This window comes from Zeugodacus cucurbitae, chromosome 6 (assembly GCF_028554725.1).
Source record: "Zeugodacus cucurbitae isolate PBARC_wt_2022May chromosome 6, idZeuCucr1.2, whole genome shotgun sequence".
NCBI lineage: Eukaryota > Metazoa > Arthropoda > Insecta > Diptera > Tephritidae > Zeugodacus > Zeugodacus cucurbitae.
In genome coordinates, this window is record NC_071671.1 from 3,056,611 (window position 1) to 3,069,730 (window position 13,120).

The following is a 13,120-nucleotide window of genomic DNA, read 5'->3' on the forward strand; positions in this document are numbered from 1 at the left end:
ATATTTTTATTAAATTTAAATAATTTGTAGTTAATATTAAAAAAAGAAGCTCAGATCACGTATTGGGCAGAGGCTGGTATCGCCAGTGTGGTAACTGTGAAGCATTCATTAGTCAACTCAAGATTTCGAGGAGATTTTTTAAGATAGATACACTATTATTGGGAGACTATGCTAGTTAAATTCGGTGGGAAGAACAAGATATGAAAAATCTTTATTTATATGGTCTACAACTTTGCTTCCGCCGTTTCAATCAATCCAATTTTTGACTTCTTCATAAGAACTGAAGTGCTCGTTAGCTAAACCGTGTGCCATCGATCGGAACAAGTGGTAGTCAGATGGAGCAATGTCTGGAGAATACGGCGGGTGCGGTAAGATCTCCCATTTCAGCGTCTCCAAATATATTTTGACCACCTTTGCGACGTGAGGTCGAGCATTGTCATGCTGGAGAATGACTTTATCGTGTCTTTCCTCGTACTGTGACCGTTTTTCTTTTAGTGCTCGGCTCAAACGCATCAATCGATCTCCAGTGATGGTTTCACTTGGGTAATGCTTCCAATTCAGCATCTTCGAAAATCTTCTCCCTTCCACCACCATGCCGCTCTTCGACTTCATAATCACCATTCTTAAAACATTGAAACCATTCGCGACATGTTCTTTCACTTGGGACAGCCACACCGTACGTATCCGAAAGCATTCGATAAGCCTCAGACGCACTTTTCTTGGCATTAAAAAAGAAAAGTGACATTTTCAGTTGAGAATAAGTTTGGGATGCAAACAGATCTCTACAAATATTTTGTTGGGTTAATGTTGACACAAATGTACAAGATCGATATAAAACGATTTAATCGACCAGTGTTTGACCCTAGAGACATCTATTGGAAAACGGCGGAAGCTAAGTTGTGGACCTAATTTATAATTGTTTTATACCCAACTTTATATCGGAGACATTCTTCCCGGAAGGAGCATAAATACGTCGGCAAGCGAAAGATGTCGCTCCCAAAATATTTAATCATCATTTTCTGAGTAAAAAATAAAAATAAATGTACATAATCAAATTAAAATTAATATAGACTTTTAAATTGGCACTTAAGATCGTTCAATTGATATGGAGTAAACAAATATTTATACTTAAACGCGCTTTATATGATGAAATCGAATGCGTCCCTTAAAAATACGAATTTATAAATAAATCAAAAACTTTCCACTTCTGCTAGCATAACAAATTGTTAATGACGGATTCAGCATAGATTTATTAGTTTTATACTCGCATCATCAGCTGATAACCCTACTTTCTACCAAATATGTACACACTTTCGCTCATATACATTATTTTTATATATTTTTATAGACGCTTTCAATTCTAAATATTTGTATTGTCTATATACAATATTTTTGTGATTATAGACGCTGATCGCAGTGTTAAATTAATAAAAAATGACAAACACGTTACAGCCCGCATCACGTGACGCCCGCATCACGCTACATGTTTATGCCAAATGTTGCGCAGAAACCGCTCGTGCAACATTTCACAGCAACAGGTGCAGTTTTGAGCGTCGCCAGCAATTTGGCAACTGTGATTTATTGCACTTGTTTTAATTGCACAGCACCCTTTCTCAGCGTCGATTGCAGCCTACTGGTCGACTCAAATGTAGCTTAACCACAAACACAGCAACCGAAAGTTGGTAATTACTTTTATGGTGCTGTCATGTCATGAGTGAAAATCGCAAGTTGACGCGACCTACAGGTACGCTGCACGTTCAAGTGCTTCTTGAGCGAACATGAAGTAGATGGCATAAAAAGTAAATATGCTACATAATCTACAGAATCTAAATCATATTTAAATATTTTTATATTTTTAATGGGTACCATCGTAGATATTCGGCGGAGACAGCTGATATCGATCGAGGAAAATGTTAATCCCAAAATTTCCTTACAAATTGGATACGTTTCATTATATCAATGCTGAAACAGTTCGAAAGTATAGCTCTGAGTCCTAAGACATACTGCATCATTGCTACTTCTCTCTAGATAATGAAAAGAAATCATACAATGGCCAAAAGGAAACGAAAAGTCGCCATAACCTCACAAAAATAATCTAATCTGTTGCAGCCGCTAAGGTTAGAAGTGTTTTCGTGACATCGCTTCTTAAAAACTCACACTTCGATTATTTTTCGTGAATTCTTGGCAAAAATCAATACTGTTACGATTTCCCAGCCGCCATATTCGCCTGATATAACTCCTTGTACTTTCCATTTCTAAAAAAAGATAACCTTAAAGTCCAGATATCGCTGAAAGAGCCAAAGACTTTGACCAAAATAGAGTTTGAAAAGTGTCTCGACGATTGGAAGACGCACTGGCATACGTGCTTATTATCGAATAAGGACTCTTATGAAGACGACAACATTAATATAGACGAATTAATAATTATAAAAAAAAGAAAATTCCCGTTATTTTTTGAACACACCTCGTATACTACAATTTTTATGTAGAATATATTATGTATCCGCAATCCGTATATGGATCGTATATATATGCGTGTATGTATTTATTTATATTGTCATATGTTTGCAAAGACCGATTGTAGAATGTAAATATTTTGCCCGGCAACTTAAAGATTGTAATTTACAAAGGGTGTTTCATTAGGTAATTTATAGGTTTTTAAGATATCGTTTTGAAATTTTGCAGATGTTATTTTCTCTTCAAGAAGCTGCTCATTTTTCGGTACTGCCGTTATCGGACCACTATATCATATAGCTGCCATACAAACTGAACGATCGGAATAAGGGCTTGTATGAAAAACTTCCGCATTTTACTAAATATCTTCACGAAATTTGGTGTGAGTTATTGCTCATAGAAATAATTTAATCTCCGAAAAAATTGTTCAGATCGGTTCACTGTAGCGTATAGCTCCCATACAAACTGAACGATCGGAATAAGGGCTTGTGTGGAAAACTTCCGCATTTTACTACATATCTTCACGAAATTTGGTGTGAGTTATTGCTCATAGAAATAATTTAATCTCCGAAAAAATTGTTCAGATCGGTTCACTATAGCATATAGCTGCCATACGAACTGAACGATCGGAATAAGGGCTTGTATGAAAAACTTCCGCATTTTACTACATATCTTCACGAAATTTGGTGACAGTTATTGTTCATAGAAATAATTTAATCTCCGAAAAAATTGTTCAGATCGGTTCACTGTAGCATATAGCTGTCATACGAACTGAACGATCGGAATAAGGGCTTGTATGGAAAACTTCCGCATTTTACTAAATATCTTCACGAAATTTGGTGTGAGTTATTGCTCATAGAAATAATTTAATCTCCGAAAAAATTGTTCAGATCGGTTCACTGTAGCGTATAGCTCCCATACAAACTGAACGATCGGAATCAAGGGCTTGTATGAAAAACTTCCGCATTTTACTACTTATCTTCACGAAATTTGGTGTGAGTTATTGCTCATAGAAATAATTTAATCTCTGAAAAAATTGTTCAGATCGGTTCACTATAGCATATAGCTGCCATACAAACCGAACGATCGGAATCAATGGCTTGTATGGAAAATTTTCGCATTTGACGTGGTATCTTCACGAAATTTGACATGGATTACTGCTTAAGGTAATAATATAATCTCCGAAGAAATTGTTCAGATCGGTTAACAATATAACCTTAATGTTTCTAGCAAACAACCCGCCTAAAAATTAGTTTGAATGTTTTTACTTACTTTTTCTTACGTCTTCAGATTTGCTTAAACACATAGTTACTAAAAGAAATGCACCTGCGAAGGGTATATTAGCTTCGGTACAGCCGAAGTTAACGTTTTTTCTTGTTTTTTAAATGTGATCTTTAATGCTCCAACTTAAAGGGACACCCTATACTTAAATGAACCTCGTACACCTACAAACATAATGCAATATTCATAAATATGTGCACTTACAAGTGTAATCGCTGTTTGCTCAAATAACTCAAATAATAAAGATTCTCATATCATCAGAGCCAATTAATGTCATATCAGCATAGATTCGAGCGACTTATGCGCTTTACTGATCAACAACAAGCGCCAACCAACAACGCATCGGACGAATAAAGCTGTCCGCAATCACAAGCTGCCATTCAGTTGCGGCGTAAGTAAGTAGCGAAGTGGAGCTTATCCCGTCAACGTACGAATTTCGAAAATATTCGCGAAGTTAATTCCAAAAAAAAAAATAAAAAATTAATGAAATTTTAGTAAAATAAAAAATTTTTAATTAAAAAAAATGACCGCAAAAGCTAGTTGCTGTGTCGTTGGCGCCGGTGCAGCCGGTCTCTGCGCGCTCAAGTATGCGCTCGAGTACGGCATGGAGGCGGTGGCGTATGAGAAATATAATGAAATCGGTGGCACCTGGGTGTGTACAGAGCATGCCGAGGATGGTTGTGCCACAGCGGAGGATGTGCACAGCAGCATGTATGATGGATTGCGGTAATGTGGCACTTTTTTTAATATATGATAGTGTATTAATTTACATTAACTCCATGCAGCACCAATTTGCCAAAGGAAGTAATGGATTTCCCGGATTACAAATTTCCAAAGAATATTCGTGAATCTTATATTTTAGCCAGTGACGTATTGAAGTACTTTCAATCTTATGCAGCACACTTCAAACTGCAGCCGCATATCAAGTTACAACAGGAAGTGGTGCGCGTGCGCCCCTTAAATGGCAAGTGGGAGGTGAGTTAATGGTATGAATATTAAATATTGTAATTTAATGTATCGTACGCCTCATGCTAGGTGTTAACGCTCGATTTACAAAGCAACAGCTACACGACGGAGCAATTCGATTATATTTTCATATGCAACGGACGTTATGCGACGCCCTCTTATCCGCATACGGCGGGCATTGATCTCTATAAAGGCCATAAAATACACAGTCATGTCTTTCGCACTGCAGAGACATTTAAAGGTGAGTGTTTTAATGCCGTTTTGATTTTAAGTTTATTTTTTGAAAAATAATGCTGTTATTATTATTATTTGTTTAATAATTGTGTGAGCATAGACATCTGTATATGATTGTTTAAGTTATCGTATCATTATTTTATTTTGAATATAATTTGTTGTGGCTGCAATGATCATTAAACGGTTTACGCTCAATTTAAAATATTTCTGGCTTATCACTAAGCAGCCTTAATTAAATATGAATATGGAAAATGGGAACAAACGGTCATCATCATTTTGAAAACATAAACATCTGTTCTAATCAAAGCAGAACGTTGATAAGCATTTTAGCAATTAAACTGCAAAAAAAATATAATAAAACAAGTAAGGAAAGGCTAAGTTCGGGTGCAACCGAACATTTCATACTCTCGAAATTTATTGAAGAAATTTTATTAAGATAACACACAAATTTACCTATAAATTCGGCGTAAAGTTTAATCGAATAACGAAAATCGCCGTATATAGTGCATGAGGGCTGAGGTAATTCCTGAACCGATTTCATTCATTTTCACCAGCAAGGTACACTAATCCAAGACTATACACTCACTTAATTTCGCTAAGATATCTCACTTATAACCAATACATACATGCAGATTAAAGCCCACCGTATTTTTGAAAATCTATAAGTAGGTATATGGGAGCTAGAGGATATTATTATCCGATTTGAATAATTTTTGGAACAGAGACACAATATTAGAAGAAAACAATTTCCTCTGAATTACATTAAATTGTCATAGAGATTTATCCATATATTCGGTTAAAATTTACCCTTAGGCGCGGAGTTCAACATGTTCGATAACAGGGGCCTTGAAAAGTTATAGTCCGTTTTCGACAATTTTTTCTCAAGTGAAACCAGAGATGATATGCACTATTTGCGTAAAGTTTTATTCCGATATCTTCATTGGTTCCTTATGTTTAAATTATAAAGTGAAGGAATAAGATGGAATTCAAAATTGAGTTATAAAGAAAGTAGTCGTGAACCGATTTCATCCATTTTTTCACATGTGTCCTCAGGGTGTCAAGAAGGTATTATGTACCAAATTTCATTGAAATCTGTCAAGTAGTTCCTGAGTGACAACGGCCACTTATGGGTCAAAAACCATATCTCAGGAACTACTTGACAGATTTCAATGAAATTCGTTAAAATTTACATCCAAATGTGCCCGTCTCTAATACGATCCTATGTTCCAAATTTTGTTTTCATAACTTTATTTATGGCTTAGTTATGACACTTTCTAGGTTTTTGGTTTTCGCCATTTTGTGGGCGTGGCAATGGTCCGATTTTGCTCATTTTCGACAGCAACCTCCTCAGGGTGCCAAGGAATACGTGTTCCAAATTTCGTTAAGATATCTCAATTTTTACTCAAGTTATCCGTTGCACGGACAGACAGACGGACAGACAGACATCCGGATTTCAACTCGTCTCGTCATCCTGATCATTTTGAAATATATAACACTATATGTAACTCGTTTAGTTTTATGACTTACAAACAACCGTTATGTGAACAAAACTATAATACTCTCTTAGCAACTTTTGTTGCGAGAGTATAAAAATATACATATATATATACATACAAATTTCAATAGTAGCAACGACTGAGAACTTGAGATTTTTCCGACAAGTGACAATTTTAGAAAAAAAAAGAAAAATCCGGCTTTTTCTTAAATGAAATTAACAAAGCTCTCTCGAGTCGAAAATTCAAGGCTATTCCGATATAATTTCTTAAAACGGAGGCAAGCGAAAGTCAGTCAATAATTAAGAACACTAATGGAACCCTGGCTTTGATTATTTACACCAACTGAAACTTAACCGGCCTGACAAAGAGAATATATGGCTTAACGATAAATTATATCAGGAGCGAAAAACTCAAAAATGGTACTGAACTCCACTTAAGCGAATATACGAACCATTCTTATCGAAAATGAATGAATATCAGTGCATAAAACTAGTATTGCCTTTACTTTACTGTAAGCTATATGTATTTGAATCGCTAAGCAATTTCCCATATCACAACAACAATAAATATATATGCTATAAACTCTCCACCCCACAGATGCCACTGTACTTATGGTAGGAGCTGGTCGCAGCGGTATGGATATCACGCACCACATTTATCCCTATGCCAAACGCATATACCTGAGTCATCATCTCCAGCAAAAGCCGCCAATCACCGATTTCATGCCGAATGTTGTGCAGAAGCCGGTTGTAGAACGCTACACGGAGAACGGCGCCATCTTCAAGGATGGTACACAAGCCGACTTTACGCATATTATCTTCTGCACCGGCTACAATCTGACGATACCATTCCTCAGCGCCGACTGCAATCTGCAAGTGCACGATAATTTGGTGTATCCGCTCTACAAGCACTGCATCAATATCTACCATCCCACAATGTGTTTCATTGGTTTGCCTATCTACGCTTATCCAATACAATTATTCGATTTGCAAGCGCGTTTTGTAATGCAATATTATAGCGGTAAACTGCAATTACCGAGTGCGGAGGATATGCTGGCCGATACGGAGCGCGATTTAGCTGAGAGGAGAGAGCGTGGTTTGCCGCGCAGGAAATTGCATGTGGTGGGCGACAGACAGGTGAGTGGCGTGCATTGTAATGAAATAACAGTAAAATATTTTAATATTTGTTTTCGTGTTTTATATTGCAGTTCGATTATTATGATGAGCTGGTGGCACTAACCGGCATCGACAATGTTAGACCAGTGATCAGAAAACTTTCGAAAATCTGCGGTGGCAAATTTCTTTACGATTTACAAAACTACCGCAAGACAGCATTTAAAGTTATAGACGATGAGAATTATGTACAATTCAAATTAGGTGAAGTGTAAGCAGAAATATTGTATATTTTATTTTTAATAAAGAAACCACAAAAAGCACAGAACGGAACACTTTGATAGGAAAGCAGTGAAAATGGTATACAAATTTTATAACTCCAAAGGTCTTTTAAAGACCACAACTTTCTACCCAAGCCATAAGAGGCTTGTTTCGGATTAGTCTTAAAACTGGTAGAAGCCTTCTTTTGTCAAGGCGAACAGTGATGAATATAAGTTCAGTAAGGGATCTAGCTATCTATAAACTGACGTTGAGCAACACCAAAAGCTCCGTCAGGATCGGGAAGGACCTCTCCGAGCCGTTCGATACCAAACAAGGTTTCAGACAGAAAAAAAACGAGCTACAGAGCTAAATAGAGCTGGTACAATCTTCTATAAGACTGTACAGTCCCTGGCGTACGCCGATGATATTCATATCATCGAAAGCAACAACCGCGCCGTTTGTTCTGCTTTTTCCAGACTTGATAAGGATCGAAGCGTATGGGTCTGGTGGTGAATGAGGACAAGACGAAATATCTCCTGTAATCAAACAAACAGGCAGCGCACTCGAGTTTTGGCTCCCACGTCACTGTTGACAGTCATAACTTTGAAGTTGTAGATAATTTCGTTTATCTGGGAACCAGCTTTAACAACACCAATAATGTCAGCCTCGGAATCCAACGTAGAATCACTCTTGCCAAAAGGTGCTACTTTGGACTGAGTAGACAATTGAAAAGTGAAGTCCTCACTCGACGAACCAAAATCAAACTCTATAAGTCGCTCATTATTCCTGCCATGATGTATAGCGCTGAAGCGTGGACGATGACAACATCCGAAGAGACGACTTTTGGGGTTTTCGAGAGAAAGGTTTTGCGCAAGATTACGTGGCGCGCTCTGGTGGATTCAGCTATAATCGCTTAAAGCGGTTCCTACCTCAAAGATATATATTAGCGATCTAGTATTATACCCTAACCGAAAATAAACATGAATAGCATGAACATTCAAATTTTTTATAGCTCTATCGCAACCTAAGGTCTAACAAAATTCAATGTAAGAAGGTGAATAAAATAACGTTAAAAATACGACGACTATTTGGAAAAATAAAATCAAATGACGGCAGAAACTACGTTCACGATCAACGAATGAAGTCCTAGTACTACTAGCTTCTGGAACTTATCTTTGCTGTTATAACTCTCTTGTCCAAATAATATTAATGCTAAAGTTTCTCTTGTTCACATAAAAAACTAACTGAACTCTATACTAGACGAATAAAGGATTTTTTGTAATACCTATATTTATTCTTAGTTACACAACAAGTACTGTAAAGTTTTCCGAGCTGAAGTTAACTGACCCGAACGCTTCGAAACTAGAGGGGATTGGACATCGAAAATATACTTTTCACTTTTCATACCAATTGAATGAGGACCTTAGGGCACTAATGTGTGTTCCAAGTCAATAAAAATCAATTATTTGAAAATCCTAGACTGGCCTTACCCCTTTAAGAGAACATTTACTGCGGCGATACTAGAAACAATTGTGTTTTCGCTTGAAGAAATAAGTTAACGTATTGGTTCCAGTTTTCCAAATCGGCAATTTGATATTGATTGTGCAAACATATGTGTAGTACTTATTAAAGCCATATTTTAAGCCCTTAGTATTACAGAGAGCGCAAATTACCTTTGTACCTACGATTGCAATTCTATATTATATTTTGTCTGTCCACTCGACGAAAGCTACAACTGTATAAATTAATATTTACATGCAAATAGAATAAAGAGATAAAATATATTCAAGAGAGAGAGGAAAACGCCGACAGCACTATTTTCACAATTCTCTTACGCCACCGAAGCACTTGAGTATCTGTGATCTTATATTTTCTGGTACGAATGTAATGTAGATAAGCTGCATGCACAGAGATTGTGAGTTTCACAACAAAACTTGCAAATAATACAAAATAAATATTAAAGCGAGAGCGCGATCAACACTAAAATCATATGGATATTCACAACAAAACCAGTCGCTCAATCGCCAAGAGACCGCGTAGACGGTAGGTACGCGGAAGGTAGTTGAAGAAACCGCACGTTAAATATTCCAGAAAATAATTTGCAATTTTGAAATTACTGTAAAAGAAAATGAGTTCCAAAAAGCGTATCTGCATAATAGGTGCCGGTATGGCAGGACTAACGGCACTTAAGAACTCGCTGGAACACGATTTGGAGGCAGTGGCGTATGAACGATACACTACAGTCGGCGGTACCTGGATCTATATGGAACGTAAAGAGGGTGAAGACGAGGAAGACGTACACAGTAGCATGTATCAGGGATTGCGGTGAGTAAATTACACTATCAAGGATTACAGTCAGTAAATTACAGTTATGAAAATATTTTTTCGATACATTTTATAATATTTATACTATTTTCAGCACCAATCTGCCAAAGGAAGTGATGGGTTTTCCAGACTACGATTTCGATACGAATATACCGGAGTCATTTATCAGCTCCGAACTCGTGTTGGAGTACCTACAGAATTATGCAAAGCATTTTAATTTAACACCACATATCAAATTGGAACATGAGATAATAAGAGTGCGACCACGCAGCGAAGGTTGGGAGGTGAGCATGACTAATGAACTTTTATGCACAGAGTGTCTATTAATAAATTTACATGTTTTTATGAAGAATACTCCAAAATGTCTGTTTTAAATAAGTTATGTAATCGAAATTTCGCCAATTTCTTTTTTCCTCCACACTCTTGTAAATACAGGTTATCGTACACGATCTCAAAAGCGATAAGTATTTCGTTGAGTACTTCGATTTTGTTTTAGTTTGCAATGGACACTTCACCACACCCATGTATCCGGATACCGAAGGGCTTGAAAACTATCAAGGCAAGCGCTTGCACAGTCATCTCTATCGCACTCCCGATGTTTTCAAGGGTATGAAAATGATTTTAACCTCTTTAAAGATACTTTAGTATATCTTAATTCTGAACAGGTCAAAACGTACTGGTTGTGGGTGGCGGTCCAAGTGGCGTTGACATTGTACACCACATATACCAACATGCTGAGCACGTCTATCTCAGCCATCATTTAGAGAGCGAACTACGAACGGATTTCATGCCAAACGTCACAAAAAAGCCAGATATTCTGCGTTTCACTGAAGAAGGGGCTATTTTTAGAGATGGTAGTAGCGCCAGCTTTTCATTTGTGATATTTTGCACCGGCTATAAGTACACTTTCCCCTTTCTGAGCGTTGATTGTGGCATAAATGTGGATGTCAATTGGATACATCCACTCTACAAACACTGCTTAAATATCAATAAACCAACAATGGCCATCATCGGTTTGCCGCATCAAATATCTCCAGCTCAACTTTTTGATCTACAAGTGCGTTTTGCATTGGCCTTCTTTACGGGACGCAAGGAATTGCCAAGTCGTGCTGATATGCTCGCGGAAATGGAAGCGGATATGCAGGAGCGCTGGGCAAATGGTGTATCGAAGCGGGTGGCGCACAAAATGGGCGTAAAACAGGTAAATTGATATGGAAAACCAATAACCTACGAATTATATAAACTCTCATTTCAGTTTGATTACTACGAAGACTTGGCAGTCACAGCGGGCGTGAAGAAACTGAAACCTGTGGTTGGCAAAATGATGAAATCATGTTCTAGAAGATATATTTTCGAATTGGATACATATCGTCAAAGTCGATATAAAGTTGTTGATGATGAGAACTTCATAAAAATTGAGTAATAATGCAGCAAATTGTATCTAAAAATTAAGAGATTTTACATAGTCCACGAACAGTGTCATATTTAGTGAATTGTAAAAAATAAATACAAACCTAATTAATAAAAAAACCGTATTTTTGTGTAACTGTTTTCAATTGCGAAAAAAATGTTCGATCTTCTAATTTTCGTAACTAGTAAATTGTGGACAATAAATCAAAATTGAGAAAAAGCACTATCGTCTACTTTTCTTAAACAGGTAAAAAATTTTTTTGATTTCAATTAAAAAAAAATCGATCTTCGAATTTTCGAAATACGATTATCTGGCATCTACTAAGTTCTTTTCCTTTTCAGTTAAACCCTTAATTGATTTTTTTATTTCAATTTCGAAATAAATTCTGGATTTTCGAATTTTCGAAATTAATTATTTTTGAATTTTTTAATGTTTTGCCTAATTTTAAATATTGAAGTCCTTTTGAGTTAAGCCCTTAACCGACTTTGTGATTTCAATTTCGAAATAAATTCTCGATTTTCGAATTTCCGAAATTCGATTATCTGGCGTCTATTAAGTTATTTTCCTTTTCATTTAAACCCTTAATTGACTTTTTGATTTCAATTTCGAAATAAATTCTCGATTTTCGAATTTTCGAAATTAATTATTTTTGAATTCTCAGTCAATTAGAGAACAGTATTTTACTTAAAAATGTAATATACAAGGGTACTAGTCTGGTATAGAAATAGGAACGCACAGCGACACAATTCGAATATTAAAAGTGCAAGCAACCTTTGCTTTTGGCAAAACCAATTAGAATGGTTATGAGAAGACACCACCCGCCGAGCTAAGAGAAATTAGAACACAATTAAATTTTTTTTTGTTGGAAATTAGAAATTACACTTTATTCATTCTCTCAAGTAGTTGTTTGTTTGTTGGTTGACTTTTGATGGTAATTTGTTAGCTTATCGTTCGTAATACAAGTACAATACAAAATGTTCATTTTCTGTACTAAAATAATAAAAATTAACACTGCCGCTCTGCTGCTAACGCTAGCTACTGCATCCTTTCTTCTGCATTTGCTTTACGCTGCCGCGACTGCCTTAACAATCTATTCATCAATGCACGCATAATGCGCAGATCTCCAACAAAGCAACACAACAAACGACAAATAAAAAACGCGCTAATATTAAAACACTTAAACTTAGTGACAACGAAACGTAATTACAATAGTTCAATACGCGAAATCTATATATGCATGCATGTGCATACAGACATATATAATTTGTGCAACAGTTCGTTTTTGTTGTTGTTGTTCGGTACAAATACAATTGTGTTGTGTATGGATGCATGTGAATATTAGTACGCCAATTATTGTTGTTGTTGTTGTTTGAAGAAGTGCTACAGTGCAGTAGCCGCCCGCACACAGAAACTAGCAGCAACGCCAAAGCACGCGCTGACGCACCGCAGTCGCGCGCGCACACTCGACATCCGTCAGCGCCAAGTTGGAAGCCGCATAACAGCCAGGCAGCGCTTTACGTATACGCCACCGGGAAACAAACAGTAGTGTACGCTCACAGGTTGCACACCTCCGCGCTCTC

At 36.7% G+C, this 13,120-nt stretch overlaps 2 protein-coding genes across 2 annotated transcripts; both read left to right on the top strand.

Moving 5' to 3' along the window:
* Window positions 1–4,078: 4,078 nt before the first annotated feature.
* On the top strand, window positions 4,079–7,871 carry LOC105217334 (senecionine N-oxygenase). Its single transcript, XM_011192278.3, has 5 exons — window positions 4,079–4,461; window positions 4,521–4,710; window positions 4,771–4,942; window positions 7,029–7,567; window positions 7,639–7,871. The coding sequence occupies exons 1-5, from the start codon at window positions 4,259–4,261 to the stop codon at window positions 7,816–7,818; spliced, it is 1,284 nt and encodes a 427-aa protein (XP_011190580.2). The 5' UTR covers window positions 4,079–4,258; the 3' UTR covers window positions 7,819–7,871.
* Window positions 7,872–9,834: 1,963 nt separating this feature from the next.
* On the top strand, window positions 9,835–11,762 carry At1g12160 (senecionine N-oxygenase). The gene is made up of 5 exons (XM_011192277.3): window positions 9,835–10,129; window positions 10,224–10,413; window positions 10,565–10,736; window positions 10,795–11,330; window positions 11,385–11,762. The coding sequence occupies exons 1-5, from the start codon at window positions 9,933–9,935 to the stop codon at window positions 11,550–11,552; spliced, it is 1,263 nt and encodes a 420-aa protein (XP_011190579.2). The 5' UTR covers window positions 9,835–9,932; the 3' UTR covers window positions 11,553–11,762.
* The last annotated feature ends 1,358 nt before the right edge of the window (window positions 11,763–13,120 follow it).

Coding starts and splice junctions, on each gene's coding strand:
- LOC105217334 (XM_011192278.3), top strand. CDS start 4,259: ATGACCGCAAAAGCTAGTTGCTGTGTCGTTGGCGCCGGTGCAGCCGGT. Junction 4,943..7,028: donor CACTGCAGAGACATTTAAAG/GTGAGTGTTTTA, acceptor TCCACCCCACAG/ATGCCACTGTACTTATGGTA. Junction 7,568..7,638: donor ATGTGGTGGGCGACAGACAG/GTGAGTGGCGTG, acceptor TTTATATTGCAG/TTCGATTATTATGATGAGCT.
- At1g12160 (XM_011192277.3), top strand. CDS start 9,933: ATGAGTTCCAAAAAGCGTATCTGCATAATAGGTGCCGGTATGGCAGGA. Junction 10,130..10,223: donor AGCATGTATCAGGGATTGCG/GTGAGTAAATTA, acceptor TACTATTTTCAG/CACCAATCTGCCAAAGGAAG. Junction 11,331..11,384: donor ACAAAATGGGCGTAAAACAG/GTAAATTGATAT, acceptor CTCTCATTTCAG/TTTGATTACTACGAAGACTT.